The sequence below is a fragment of the Salmo salar genome, chromosome ssa24 (genome assembly GCF_905237065.1).
Source record: "Salmo salar chromosome ssa24, Ssal_v3.1, whole genome shotgun sequence".
Classification (NCBI taxonomy): domain Eukaryota; kingdom Metazoa; phylum Chordata; class Actinopteri; order Salmoniformes; family Salmonidae; genus Salmo; species Salmo salar.
Window position 1 is genome coordinate 27,176,319 of NC_059465.1, and position 14,678 is coordinate 27,190,996.

At 42.8% G+C, this 14,678-nt stretch overlaps 1 protein-coding gene across 2 annotated transcripts; it reads left to right on the top strand.

The window, feature by feature from the left end:
• Positions 1-402: 402 nt before the first annotated feature.
• On the top strand, positions 403-13,814 carry slc2a8 (solute carrier family 2 member 8). 2 transcript variants are annotated; one of them, XM_014171555.2, is made up of 10 exons: positions 406-795; positions 995-1,157; positions 1,377-1,583; positions 1,829-1,928; positions 2,688-2,899; positions 3,297-3,446; positions 7,066-7,174; positions 7,680-7,847; positions 12,349-12,494; positions 12,842-13,814. In XM_014171555.2, exons 1-10 carry the CDS (start codon positions 707-709, stop codon positions 12,983-12,985), a joined length of 1,488 nt encoding a protein of 495 aa, XP_014027030.1. In that variant the 5' UTR covers positions 406-706; the 3' UTR covers positions 12,986-13,814. The 2 variants fall into 2 exon arrangements, with proteins under 2 accessions (XP_014027031.1, XP_014027030.1); XM_014171556.2 differs by lacking the exon at positions 3,297-3,446 and having other exon boundaries at positions 403-795.
• The last annotated feature ends 864 nt before the right edge of the window (positions 13,815-14,678 follow it).

Sequence of the window (14,678 nt, forward strand, 5' to 3'; positions counted from 1 at the left end):
TAAATGAGAACTGTGCCTGTTAGAGCTAGATAGAGGATCTTTAAACAATAAGGCACGAGTGTGGTATATTGGCCATATATCACAAACCCCTGAGGTTCCTTATCGCGATTATAAACTGGTTACCAACGTAATTAGATCAGTAAAAATAAATGTTTTGTCATACCCGTGGTATACGCCAAAAATATTTATAACTAGCACAAGATAGTTAATCTGTGTCGTTTACAGTTGGAGCAAAATAAGCATGTGGGCAAAGCCATGTACGAGCTAGCGAGATCCTATTGGCGCGTTGTAGCAGGTATTTCCATATTTCCGTTAGGGAACGCCTTCCCTGTGAAACGAACTAAACTAGGTCCTGGGAACAGATGCACTTTTATTTTGAAAAACGAAACCGGAAATTGCAATTAATTGCTAGCATGCGCATCAGCTGATTATATGAAAACATAAAACCAGATTTGCCAATCCGCTGGTTGGTCTGTCGGTCAGTTGACAACATTGAAACGGATATATTGCTTTAAAAATTGTAATATAATTATGATTTTTGTTCTTTCCTGATCATTGTCGTTTTGAATTAAGGGGTTCTAGTCTCACGCGCGGTGGTAGTTTTCCCTTCGCGTATATTTTTTTGCACAGGTTTGCTAAATTATCTGTCGCTGGCTCTGCATGTCAAACATTCATGGTTGTCAAGTGACTGCGAACAGGACAAACCATGATTGAAATCCAAAATGAGTCAAGACGATTGCTTGATACAGAAGATGAAGACACAGGAGTGAGATCAGAACAGGACGCATATCTTGAGTAAGTTTGTTATTGATTGTTAGAAACGTGTCTGCAAGACAAGTTTTAACCCAATGTCTTTGGTGGCTCTATACCACCTAACATGTTGTTCTTTACTAAAAACATGGTCTCGTTTTGTTGAGATGGTGAAGTCTTATATATAATGTTATTGTTACAATAGATGCTGATTTGTAAACCCACCTGTTCTGTCTTTCAACAGCAAGGTGAAGAATGGAAAGTTGTTCCTGGCCTCTCTTGCAGCAGTCCTTGGTCCGTTGAGTTTTGGGTTTGTATTGGGGTACAGTTCCCCTGCCATCCCTGAACTAAGCACAATCACTGACCCAAGATTACGACTAGACGATGACGAGGCTTCGTGGTTTGGGGTAAGATAAATTCTGGGCCCCATGACAAGAATGTTTTTTTCCCTCTCTCATAACCCCACCAGGATATGCTTTGAATCCTTGTCATGCTATAACAAGGACCCAGAGTTTTTCTTGGTCAGGCCACGCCACTCTTGCGGAGGGGGGGACTCAGAGCCCTAATCATTCCTGAGTGGATGAAAGTGGACATTAGCCACTTATTTGACTGTTTTTGTTTTGTAGTCTATCGTGACGATAGGAGCTGCTATAGGAGGTCTACTCGGCGGTTGGATGGTGGACAAGATCGGGAGGAAGCTGAGTCTTATGTTCTGCGCCCTACCTTATATCTTTGGTTTTACTATCGTCATTGCTGCTCAGAATGTCTGGATGCTGTATCTTGGGAGGGTACTCACAGGACTGGCAAGTGGGGTTACGTCACTCGTGGTGCCAGTAAGTAATATGGAATGTCTACTCTTATGCTATCAGCTTAAGTTGAAGGTCAGAGGGAGTTACAATTGACCAAGATGCATGACGTTAAGTGTACTATGTGAATGCCTGCATTCTAATGATCTTATTTCACCATACATTCCTATTTTACATAGCACCTCAAATGTTTAATTATTTCTATTGATATGCCATGCTGCGTACTCTTCCTGTGTAATTGTTTTTCACTTTTCTCTTCCTCTGTGCTCTAGCTGTACATCTCAGAGATTGCCCATGAGCGTGTCCGTGGGACAATGGGCTCCTGTGTTCAACTCATGGTGGTCACAGGAATCATGGGGGCATATATAGCAGGTATGCAACAGTAGATGTCCATTCGTTAGCGGTATTTGGATGTTATGACTTTATCGTTTTGAATCTCATGAGAAAGTCTTTTTTTAATTTTAATTTTTTTAATACTGTATCTGGTCAGCGGAGAGGATTTCTGACCATGTCACTAAGGATTTCTCAGTATTGTACAACTTTGAGGTTACAACAGTAGTCATACGGGTAGAGGTTCATGTTTTAATGATGTGGTGCAAGGTTTTTCCAATCCCAATCAGTATTGGCAACCGAACCTTGATAATCATGTCATGTGATCATCATCACCAGGAATGATAAAGATTCCACCCTGCTAACTGAGAGCTCTCATTTGTGCCAGGCTCCCAAGCCACCGCTATGCCTAATCAAGTTACTGACATGACATGCTTGTTTCTCAAGATACTTTCCTCAATAGACAGTACTATTTCAGGCGTGGTAGGCTGTTTTGTCTTATGTTTAGAAGGAATGGTCTTTGGCTGAGGAATGTTGTAAGGCAGAGGCTTTTCATTATCCCATAGTCTGTATATGGTCTTCCAATTATGCATTTATTTCAATTTAGTGAAGAGGGGTGATGGATACTAATACTCGATATTATAGATTTTCATTGTTCATTTTCTGGAGTTACATAATATCAACAACACCACTGTATGTGCAATCCAGAACGTCAGTAGGGGTTCATTTTCAAAGGGAAGGATCCAACTAGGGTCATCCCACTACTGTCCTCTCTCATTCTCTACTCTACTAACATCCCAGGGATGTTTCTGGACTGGCGCTGGCTGGCAATCTGCTGCTCCATCCCACCCACCATGATGATGGTGTTCATGTGTTTCATGCCCGAGACCCCCAGGTTCCTGCTGTCTCAGGGTAAACGGAGGGAAGCTGAGGAGGCAGTGCGCTTTCTGAGGGGGCCAGATGCCCCTGCAGAGTGGGAGTGTGCCCGCATTGAGGAAGCCTCTGACAACCAGGTGAGCTTTGTGTATTCCCTAATAATCATGAGGTATGAGACTTGCTTTGAAAAAGACATTGTGCAATGGCATAATACAAGGGACAAAGGTATGGATTGTGAAATATTGAGTCACCTCTGTTGCACTTAACCAAATCAATAAGAACATGAGGGAAAAATCCAAAACTTTTAGCTGAAGGAACTTTACTAGCATAGTTTTGTATCTGAGTGAGCATATTCTGGTCAGCCCCACTACTATAGGGGAGCAGAGATAAACTTGGCAGAGCTGAGAAACGGTTGTCATCCATTCTGTGGAAATAGGCTGAGGAAAATCAGGAACAAAGAAGCATGCTAACACATCTGACTCATTCTAAATGGGAATAAGAGGGTGTGATGACTGTGTACTTTGTTAAACCCAGGGAGGTAGTTTGGGGATGTCTGATCTTAAGGACCCTGGAGTATACAAGCCCCTTGGAGTGGGCATCATGTTGATGCTCTTCCAACAGCTCACCGGTATCAACGCCATCATGTTCTATGCTGAGACTATCTTCGAGGAAGCCCATTTTAAGGTAAGAATTAAGTGTTATTTGAGGTATTTTGGCTGCTGGAATGAGCAATTCTTTATTGTTATTTTTTATGATTACAAAGGTTTTAATACACTGATCAAAAATATAAATGCAACAATTTCAAAGAATCTACTCAGTTACAGTTCGTATAAGGAAATCAGTCAATTTAAATAAATTAAAACTGACATTTTCAGCTTCCAGGAATTGTGTACAGATTCTTGCGATGTGGGGCTGTGCATTATCATGCTGAAACATGAGGTGACGGTGGCGAATGAATGGTACAACAATGGGCCTCAGGATCTCGTTATGGTATCTCTGTGCATTCAAATCTCCATTTGATAAAATGCTTTTGTGTTAATTGTCCATAGCTTATGCCTGACCATACCATAACCCCACCGCCACCATGGGGCATTCTGTTCACAATGTTAACTTCAGCAAACCCCTCGCCCACATGATGCCATCTGCCCGGTACAATTGGAACCGGGATTCATCTGTGAAGAGCAGTCTTCTCCAGCTTACCAGTGGCTATTGTGACTTTACTTTCATTAATCTGATTTATTTATTTAATCCACTAACTATGTTTAATTGTTACCCGATTTGAAATTATCATGTCACAATTAACTCAGAAGGAATTTGGTACACCACGGAAGATAGTCTTCTTATTAATTATTACCTCATATCATCATTCTGAACAGTTGTAATCTCATGCATCTGCAAAAACCCCAGCCTTACTCATGATTCAGTACTACACAAATTGGTTTATTTATTTACTAGCTAACTAAATAATAGCAGGATAACATGCACACTTAATACATGAGACAAAAGTCCCTAGCGGACTTTTACAATATGGTGGCTTTTTACACGACGACATGGAGGGGGAGCGAAAGATACTTATCGTGGATACATTTCAGAACTATTCTCCGTAATCATATAGTTTGCACACGAACCACCGCCCGTTTGAAATAAGAAATCATGAATGTATTTATGTGTGAGTGCCTTAGTTTGCCATTTATCTGTCAGAACCAGCCCTCCTTAGGAAGGTTGTTGTCCTTTCAGCGGCAAGCTGTATGGCTCTGATTGTCTGAAAGGGGTCTCCCCTTTCCCGTCTTCTACTGTTATTCACTCTGGGAGATTGCTAGCTAGCCAGCCGTGTCTATGGTTCCCACTGGGTGATGAGAACGTACAGTGATTGTCTGGAAGGTGAACTTCTCGCCAACACCTCGTGTTGATACTCGGGGTTCAGGATTCCGACCACTTTAATGCACAGCTGCAACCTGGCAATGTTCTGGTCTCGTCTAGGAGGTGAGGTATTTTCTTCACCTCGTGTTGAGGTTTAAAGTTCCAACCATTTCAAACGTGTAACTCCCTCCTAACATTTCCTGGTCTAATTTTAATTTCTGTTGGCAATCCTTTTATGCACTCTGGCCAAAGGGGACGGTTCCGTTAGTCTGATATGCTCTCTGGCTACTTACTAAGGCAGTTTATAGGGGAGAGATTCTCTTATAAACTCGGCAAAAAAGGAAATATCCTCTCACTGTCAACTGCGTTTATTTTCAGCAAACTTAACATGTGTAAATAGTTGTATGAACATAAGATTCAACAACTAAGACATAAACTGAACAAGTGCCACAGAAATTGAATGTGTCCCTGAACAAAGGGGAGGGGTCAAAATCAAAACGAACAGTCGGTATCTGGTGTGGCCACCAGCGGCATTAAGCACTGCAGTGCATCTCCTCCTCATGGACTGCACCAGCTTTGCAAGTTCTTGCTGTGAGATGATACCCCACTCTTCCACAAAGGCACCTGCAAGTTCCCGGACATTTCTGGAGGGAATGGCCCTAGCCCTCACACTCCGATCCAACAGGTCCTAGACGTGCTCAATGGGATTGAGATCCGGCCTCTTCGCTGGCCATGGCAGAACACTGACATTCCTGACTTGCAGGAATTCACACACCGAATGAGCAAACACGTGGTCTGCCACTGCGAGGACGATCAGCTGTCCGTCCTGTCTCCCTGTAGCGCTGTCTTAGGCGTCTCCCAGTACGGACATTGCAATTTATTGCCCTGGCCACATCTGCAGTCCTCATGCCTCCTTGCAGCATGCCTAAGGCACGTTCACACAGATGAGCAGGGACCCTGGGCATCTTTCTTTGGGTGTTTTTCAGAGTCAGTAGAAAGGCCTCTTTAGTGTCGTAAGTTTATAACTGTGACCTTAATTGCCTACCGTCTGTAAGCTGTTAGTGTCTTAACGACTGTTCCACAGGTGCATGTTCATACTTTTTTTTTTATTGTTCATTGAACAAGCATGGGAAACGGTGTTTAAACCCTTTACAATGAAGATCTGTGAAGTTATTTGATTTTTACGAATTATCTTTGAAAGACGGGGTCCTTTTTTTTACCAGTTTAGCTCCTAAAGTCACATTCCTATCTTAACAAAAATAAGTTCACAATTGCTACTATTATATGCACAACATATTGATGGAAACTTGACAAATAAAGGGGATATACTTACAGTATTTTGTCCATACAATTTTTAATGACATCACAAAAACATGACATTAGTTTTCTATAGCTCCTGACAGAACATTCCCCACCTTATGTTAGAATTATTGTTCCAGTAGTCACGTTTGACTGTTTAGAGTTTCAGTGGGAAAAGCCTGTTTACAAAGACATTCCTTTTGTTCATACTGGAGGGGAATAAAGAGTCCCCTTCTCCTGTAACTTACAACAGGGTGTGAACTGTCGACCATCCAGCAGCTCCACCCCACCCTCTGTGGGTGAGAGCGGGCCTGGTTACTGTCAGCCATTGCCAAGCTGATCTGACCCATTCTGATCCTCACAGGACAGTCATGACACCATCAAAGATGAGCATTTGCCCTCTGAAGTTGGTAACGACGCCGAACTGCAGTCGGGTGAGGACGACGAGTACGCAGATGAGCTTCCCTGAGACGGTTTCTGATAGTTTGTGCAGAACTTCTTTGGTTGTGCAAATCCACAGTTTAATCCGCTGTCTGGGTGGCTGGTCTCAGATGATCCCGCAGGTGAAATAGCCGGATGTGGAGGTCCTGTGCTGGCATGGTTACACATGGTCTGCGGTTTTGAGGTCGGTTGGACGTACTGCCAAATTCTCTAAAACGATGTTGGCGTCAGTTTATGGTAGAGAAATTAACATTCAATTCTCTGGCAACAGCTTTGGTGGACATTCCTGCAGTCAGCATGCCAATTGCACGCTCCCTACACTTGAGACATTTGTGGCATTGTGTTGTGTGACAACTGCTAATTTAAGTGGCCTTTTATTGTCCCCACAAAGTGCACCTGTGTAATGGTCATGCAGTTTAATCAGCTTCTTGGTATGCCACACCTGTCAGCTGGATGGATTATCTTGGCAAATAGAGAAATGCTCACTAACAGGGATGTAAACAAATTTGTGCAAAATTTGATCAGCTTTTTAGGCATCTTTTATTTCAGCTCATTAAACATGGGACCAAAACTTTACATGTTTATTTTTGTTCAGTGTAGATTTATTTGTCTTTTCACATTACTATTCATATCGATACTATGGATATTGACATGCCAGTGGGGTTAAATGTATTAAATGGCAGATGGTGATTTTGTTTTTCAGAACAGCAATGTTGCTACGGTGGTAGTAGCAGCAATCCAGGTAGTGTTCACTGCAGTAGCAGCATTGGTCATGGACCGCGCTGGAAGAAAGCTTCTCCTCATCCTCTCAGGTGCATATGTCTCACAAGCGTGTCTGTGTAATATCAGACTTAACTTTCCTCCACCACTGATTATGATGCATCAATTGAGTCCTTTGTGACAATCCCACTCAAAATGTAGGGGGCGGAAATAAGGCAGTGTCAAGCTTGACATCAGATTATCTCACCCAAACTGGGCCCCAACTCCCTAAAAATAATTGTTCGATGGCGGACATGCATAAATATGGAGGCCTCATGCACTTACCACAAATGCCTCGTTTGCTCTATTGTAGATTGCTCTCCGTTACACTTTATTTTTTTGTATCGCCATTAGCACAGTACACGATCCAAATCTCCAAAGACACTAGCAATTCAAAAAGAAGAGGGGGAAAAAAGTAGATTGAGCCATGTCGCATGCCATAGTTTTAAAAACTCTGTTTTTAGAACAATGACATGTCTGTACTCTGCCATTGTTATGCACATTCACCATTGTGAAAAATGTCAATTTCTCCCTCCCTCCCTTTTTATATATATAAAGGAGTTTCTATGTGCCTAAGCACTGCTGCCTTTGGTGTCTACTTCAAGTTGTCCAGTGAAACCCATGGTAACTCCTCAGGACTTTTCCTAGTAGAGAGTCCCCTAGCAGAGGACCCTGCGGCTGGGCTGTCCTGGCTCGCACTGGCCAGTATGGGCTTCTTCATCACAGGTGAGCTCCACACTTAGATTGGGCTCTGTCTAGTCTAGAAAACAGTGACTATTGTTACCCAGCAAACTATCATGACCTATATAAACACATTTAAAACAAATTGTCAGCAATGTACAGTGCATTTGGAAAGAATTCAGACCCCTTCCCTCTATCCACATACAGCCTTATTCTAAAATGTATTACTTTTTGTTTTATCCCTCATCAATGTACACACACTACCCCATAATGACAAAACGAAAAACATTTTTTTGTACATTTATGTAAAAAAAAAAAAAACATTATTTACATAAGTATTCAGACCCTTTGCAATGAGACTCGAAATTGAGCTCAGGTACATCATGTTTCCATTGATTATCCTTCAGATGTTTCTACAACTTGATATGGAGTCCACCTGTGGCGAATTCAATTGTTTGTCAGAGCAAAAACCAAGCCATGAGGTTGAAGGAATTGCTGTAGGATTGTGTCGTGGCACAGATCTGGAGGAAGGGTACCAAAACATTTCTATAGAATTGAAGGTACCCTAAGAACACAGTGGCCTCATTCTTAAATGGAAGAAGTTTGGAACCACCAAGACTCTTCTAGAGCTGTCCACCTGGCCAAAATGAGCAATCAGGCGAGAAGGGCCTTGGTTAGGGAGGTGACCAAGAACCTGATGGTCAGTCTGACAGAGCTCCAGAGTTCCTCTGTGGAGATGGTTGTCCTTCTGGAAGGTTCTCCCATCTCTGCAGCACCTCACCAATCAGGCCTTTATGGTAGTGGTTTCATGGAAGCCTCTCCTCAGTAGAAGGCACATGACAGCCTGCTTGGAGTTTGCCAAAAGGTACCTAAAGGACTCTGACCATGAGAAACAAGCTTCTCTGGTCTTATGAAACAAGAGAACACAGGAGTGGCTTTGGGACAAGTCTCAATGTCCTTGAGTGGCCCGGACTTGAACACGATGAAACATCTCTGGAGAGACCTGAAAATAGCTGTGCAGCCACACTCCCCATCCAACCTGACAGCGCTTGAGAGGATCTGCAGAGAAGAATGGGAGAAACTCACCAAATATAGGGGTGCCAAGCTTGTAGCTTCATACCCAAGAAGACTCGTTGACACCGTCTTGCTACCAGACAAGCTAAACACCTTGAGGATAACACCGTGCCACCGACACGGCCTGCTACCAATGACTGTGGGCTCTCCTCCGTGGCCTATGTGAGTAAGACATTTTAAGTGTGTTAACCCTCCCAAGGCCGCCGGCCCAGACGGCATCCCTAGCCGTGTACTCAGTGCATGCGCCGACCAGCTGGCTGGTGTGTTTACGGACATATTCAATCGCTCCCTATCACACCGTAGCACTCACTTCTGTCATCATGAAGTGCTTTGAGAGACTAGTCCAGGATCATATCACCTCAACCTTACCTGTCACCCTAGACCCACTTAAATTTGCTTACCACCCCAATAGATCCACAGACAATGCCATCACACTGCCCTATCCCATCTGGACGAGGAATACGTATGTAAGAATGCTGTTCATTGACTATAGCTCAGCATTCAACACCGTAGTACCCTCCATGCTCATTATTAAGCTTGAGGCCCTGGGTCTGCAACTAGGTCCTGGACTTCCTGACGGGCTGTCCCCATGTGGTGACGGTAGAGAACAACACCTCCACTTCGCTGATCCTTCATCCTCTACTTCCTGTTCACCCATGACTGTGTGGCCAAGCACACCTCCAATTCAATCATCAAGTTTGCAGATGACACAACAGTAGGCTTGATTACCAACAATGACGAGACAGCCTACAGTGAGGTGGTGAGGGCTCGGAGTGTGGTGCCAGGAAAATAACCTCACTCAAAGTTAACAAAACAAAGATGATCGTGGACTTCAGGAAACGGCAGAGGGAGCACCCCCCTATCCACATCGAGACCGCAGTGAAGGTGGAAAGCTTCAAGTTCCTCGGCGTACACATCACTGACAAACTGAAATGGTCCACCCACACAGACAGTGTGAAGGCGCAACAGCACCTCTTCAACCTCAGGAGGCTGAAGAAATTTGGCTTGGCACCCTCAAACTTTTACAGATGCACAATTGAGAGCATCCTGTCGGGCTGTATCGCCGCCTGGTACGGGAACTGCACCGCCTGCAACCACAGGGCTCTCCAGAGGGTGGTGCGGTCTGCACAACGCATTACCGGGGGCAAACTACCTGCCCTCCCGGACACCTACAGCACCCGATGTCACAGGAGTGCCAAAAAGATAATCAAGGACAACCAACTGAGCCACTGCCCGTTCACCCCGCTATCATTCAGAAGGCGAGGTCAGTACAGGTGCATCAACGCTGGGACCGACTGGGACCGACTGAAACCACTATCTCAAGGCCATCACTGTTAAATAGCCATCACTAGCACATTAGAGGCTAATGCCTTAGACTTAATCACTGGCCACTTTAATAAATGGAACACTAGTCACTTTAATAATGTTTACATATTTTGCATTACTCATCTATGTATATACTGTAGTTGTGGCCAAAAGTTGAGAATGACTAATTTTCACAAAGTTTGCTGCTTCAGTGTCTTTAGATATTTTTGTCAGATGTTACTAAGGAATACTGAAGTATAATTACAAGCATTTCATAAGTGTCAAAGGCTTTTATTGACAATTACATGAAGGTGATGCAAAGAGTCAATATCTGCAGTGTTGACCCTTCTTTTTCAAGACCTCTGCGATCTGCCCTGGCATGCTGTCAATTAACTTCTGGGCCACAGCCTGACTGATGGCAGCCCATTCTTGCATAATCAATGCTTTGAGTTTGTCAGAATTTGTGGGGTTTTGTTTGACCACCCGCCTCTTGAGGATTGACCACAAGTTCTCAATGGGATTAAGGTCTGGGGAGTTTGCTGGCCATGGACCCAAAATATCGATGTTTTGTTCCCTGAGCCACTTAGTTATCACTTTTGCCTTATGGCAAGGTGCTCCATCATGCTGGAAAATGCATTGTTCGTCACCAAACTGTTCCTGGATGGTTGGGAGAAGTTGCTGTCGGAGGATGTGTTGGTACCATTCTTTATTCAAGGCTGTGTTCTTAGGCAAAATTGTGAGTGAGCCCACTCCCTTGGCTGAGAAGCAACCCCACAGATGAATGATCTCAGGATGCTTTACTGTTGGCGTGACACAGGACTGATGGTAGCGCTCACCTTGTCTTCTCCGGACAAGCTTTTTTCTGGAGGCCCCAAACAATCGCAAAGGGGATTCATCAGAGAAAATGACTTTACCCCAGTCCTCAGCAGTCCATTCCCTGTACCTTTTGCAGAATATCAGTCTGTCCCTGATATTTTTCCTGGAGAGAAGTGGCTTCTTTGCTGCCCTTCTCGACACCAGGCCATCCTCAAAGTCTTCGCCTCACTGTGCGTGCAGATGCACTCACACCTGCCTGAGCAAGCTCTGTACTGGTGGTGCCCCGATCCCGCAGCTGAATCAACTTTAGGAGACGGTCCTGGCGCTTGCTGGACTTTCTTGGGCGCCTTGAAGCCGTCTTCACAACAATTGAACCGCTCTCCTTGGAAGTTCTTGATGATCTGATAAATGGTTGATTTAGGTGTAATCTTACTGGCAGCAATATCCTTGCCTGTGAAGCCCTTTTTGTGCAAAGCAATGATGACGGCACGTATTTCCTTGCAGGTAACCATGGTTGACAGAGGGAGAACAATGATTCCAAGCACCACCCTCATTTTGAAGCTTCCAGTCTGTTATTTGAACTCAATGAGCATGACAGTGATCTCCAGCCTTGTCCTCGTCAACATTCACACCTGTTAACAAGAGAATCACTGACATGTCAGCTGGTCCTTTTTGTGGCAGGGCTGAAATGCAGTGGATGGTTTTTTTTTTTTTTAGGATTCAGTTCATTTGCATGGCAAAGAGGGACTTTGCAATTAATTGCAATTCATCTGGTCACTCTTCATAACATTCTGGAGTATATGCAAATTGCCATCATACAAACTGAGGCAGCAGACTTTGAAAATTAATATTTGTGTCATTCTCAACTTTTGGCCACGACTGTATTCTACTATCTTAGTCTATGCCGCTCTGACATTGCTCGTCCATATATTTATATATTCTTAATTCTATTCCTTTACTTACATTTGTGTATTGGGTATATGTTGTGTAATTGTTAGATATTACTGCACTGTCGGCGCTAGAAACACAAGCATTTCGCTTTGAATACTTATGTAAATGTGTGTGATTTCAGTTTTGCTAAAATGTATAACCTGTTTGCATTTTTAATTATTGTGGGGTAAAACAACTTAATACATTTTAGAATAAGGCTGTAGAGTAACAAAATCTGGAGAAAGTTGAGTGTTTTGAATACTTTTCAAATGCACTTTAGTCACCTATAAGTTTTTTCCATGTCTTTTTGTCTATAAAATTGAAATTACTATTAACCATAAAATGTGAGTTTAAGTTCAGATCTGACATTTTTGCCTCGTGTGATATGTTTTCTCATCGGCATACCCTGTTGTCTGTTCAGGTTTTTCTCTTGGTTGGGGTCCCATCCCCTGGCTGGTGATGTCAGAGATCTTTCCTTCGCGAGTAAAGGGGTTTGCCAGCTCTGTTTGTGTCCTCACCAACTGGGGCTCTGCCTTCATCATCACCAAGACCTTCCAGGACCTGATGGTGAGCTGGTGCTGATTTGGGGCATCATGTGGCAGACATGGGGGATAAAGGGATGTTGAGCAGGCAGATAGAGGGCTTGGCAGGAAGCCATTTTGCAGTTATGGTTTGCATGTTCTTAGCCTAGCAGAGACAAATGTCTATATGTAAACTTCAACAATGTTTTATTGCAGATACACAAAAATTGCAATGTATACAGTTGGACACTAAACGTGTCGAACAAGGTAGTTTACGCTGCAGTGTCAAGACAAAACAGTTTAGAGGATCAGCTAAGATGTCGGAGGTAATACTGGTAACTGTAAGGATGAATTTGGGAATTGTAATAACAATCCATGATAAATGTATTTCAGGACCTTCTAACCAGTGCTGGGACCTTCTGGCTGTTTTCTGGGTGTTGTGCGCTCAACATAGTCTTCACCATCCTCTTTGTCCCGGAGACCAAAGGCAAAAGTCTGGAGCAGATCCAGGCACAATTCAAAGGGACTCCAGAATAATTAAACTACAATAGACAAACTTAATGACAACCCCAAATATAACATCAACAAGGACAGAACTACAGTTTCGAGCGTCTCATGATACTTTGTGGTCAATAGTTTTCTGGGTAGTCCTATCTGGATGGTCCTTTAAGATAATCTATCGCTTTCTGTGACTTGAAAAGGTATAAATGGTTGTGGCTGACTTATGCCTATTTGATACTCTCAGACTTAAGTGGGCCTTGCATTCTGAGCCATTGGCCTTTTGGCCATCCTGAATGAATGCTGGACCTCTTAAGCCCCCTTTTTTTTAAGGGTACTTTTACAACAAAATTGCTGGAGTAGTTCAGGTCACACATCACACTTGAAGATTCACAAAATATGTGTGCTCCAGAAATATTGGTCAATTCTACTTACAATGCTTGCATTTCATTATGTTTATGTATTTTTTTGTTTGTTTACAGTACAAGAACAGTTTACATTTTCAAATGTGAGAACAATTAAGGCTCTGTGCATGTAAGTAAGAATTTGGCCCATAATGATTATTAGATAATTTACTGATTTAATGTTCTCTTTGTACCATGGGGGTCTACATTTGTAAGTGTGCACAAATGTCCTGTTGGAATTATTTGTCATGTTTTTCTTCTGAAATCACTAAATGTTTTTACTGAAACATTTTAGAAAGGGGGAGAAAAGTATAATTTTGGTAAGAATGGCTGTGTGACTACACATGAAGTATCAATGCACACTAATATGTGGTATACTATTACCGGTGCCAAAACATTGAAACTAAATGTGCTACAGTAGTGAATGGTCATATCATGTTAAATAAAGACTTGTCTATTTCATCCATACTAGCACTGTCCATTTTTTTCTTTCTCCATAGACATTCTATTTGTTTTTTTTATTCTGAATAGTTCTAGGGGTTATGGGGTCTGTTCAGTGGGCACTCAACTGTATGGAAGCCTAGCGGTGAGAGGGGTTTCCAGTTGGAAACCCAGGTCTGACGGGAAAATTCTGGCGGGAAGTGAGCTGGCAACCGGAGATTTGCTGGTATCAAATCCTAGATGCCATTGCCTGCTGTTGTGCCCTTGAGTACAACTGCTCCATGGGTGCCCAGTGTGCATCCCCCTCCAACCTGCGTGTCTGTCGGAGGGGTTGGGATAGAAGCAGAAGTCGACTTTGTGTATAATTGAATAAAGTGAATTTATTTTTATTTATTTTAAAAAAAATGAAATTACTATTGCAATGACAGGAGTGTGAGTGACTAACCCTTGAGAGATTTCTCAAACTTGTGGTGGGTCTTCTTTTGATTGCCTACACCTGCAATTATCTGCCTTATTTCCCATCTTAAATTTGTATAAACTTGTAAGACTGACTTCTACACTTAATGTCATTAACATTTTCTGAGATGTTACAGTATGTCTATCATGTTTTAAATCCTTTCAACTTTGAATGGAAATGTCAGCTTCTTTGTTTCCTGGCCTCTCGCGTTAGGAATGAGTCTCCATTATGTTAAGCATATTTGATCACCTCTGTTAAAAGACAGATGCATCATTACAATGTGGAAGTTACATTCTGATAAGGTTTCTTTTTTTTGTTGGACAACATGGTATGTTTCAGTATTCCCCATCACTACTTTATCCTTTGAAAAGTGATTATGCATTACCCACAGGGTACAGGAATGTGCAATTACCTAATTGGTGAATGTGAA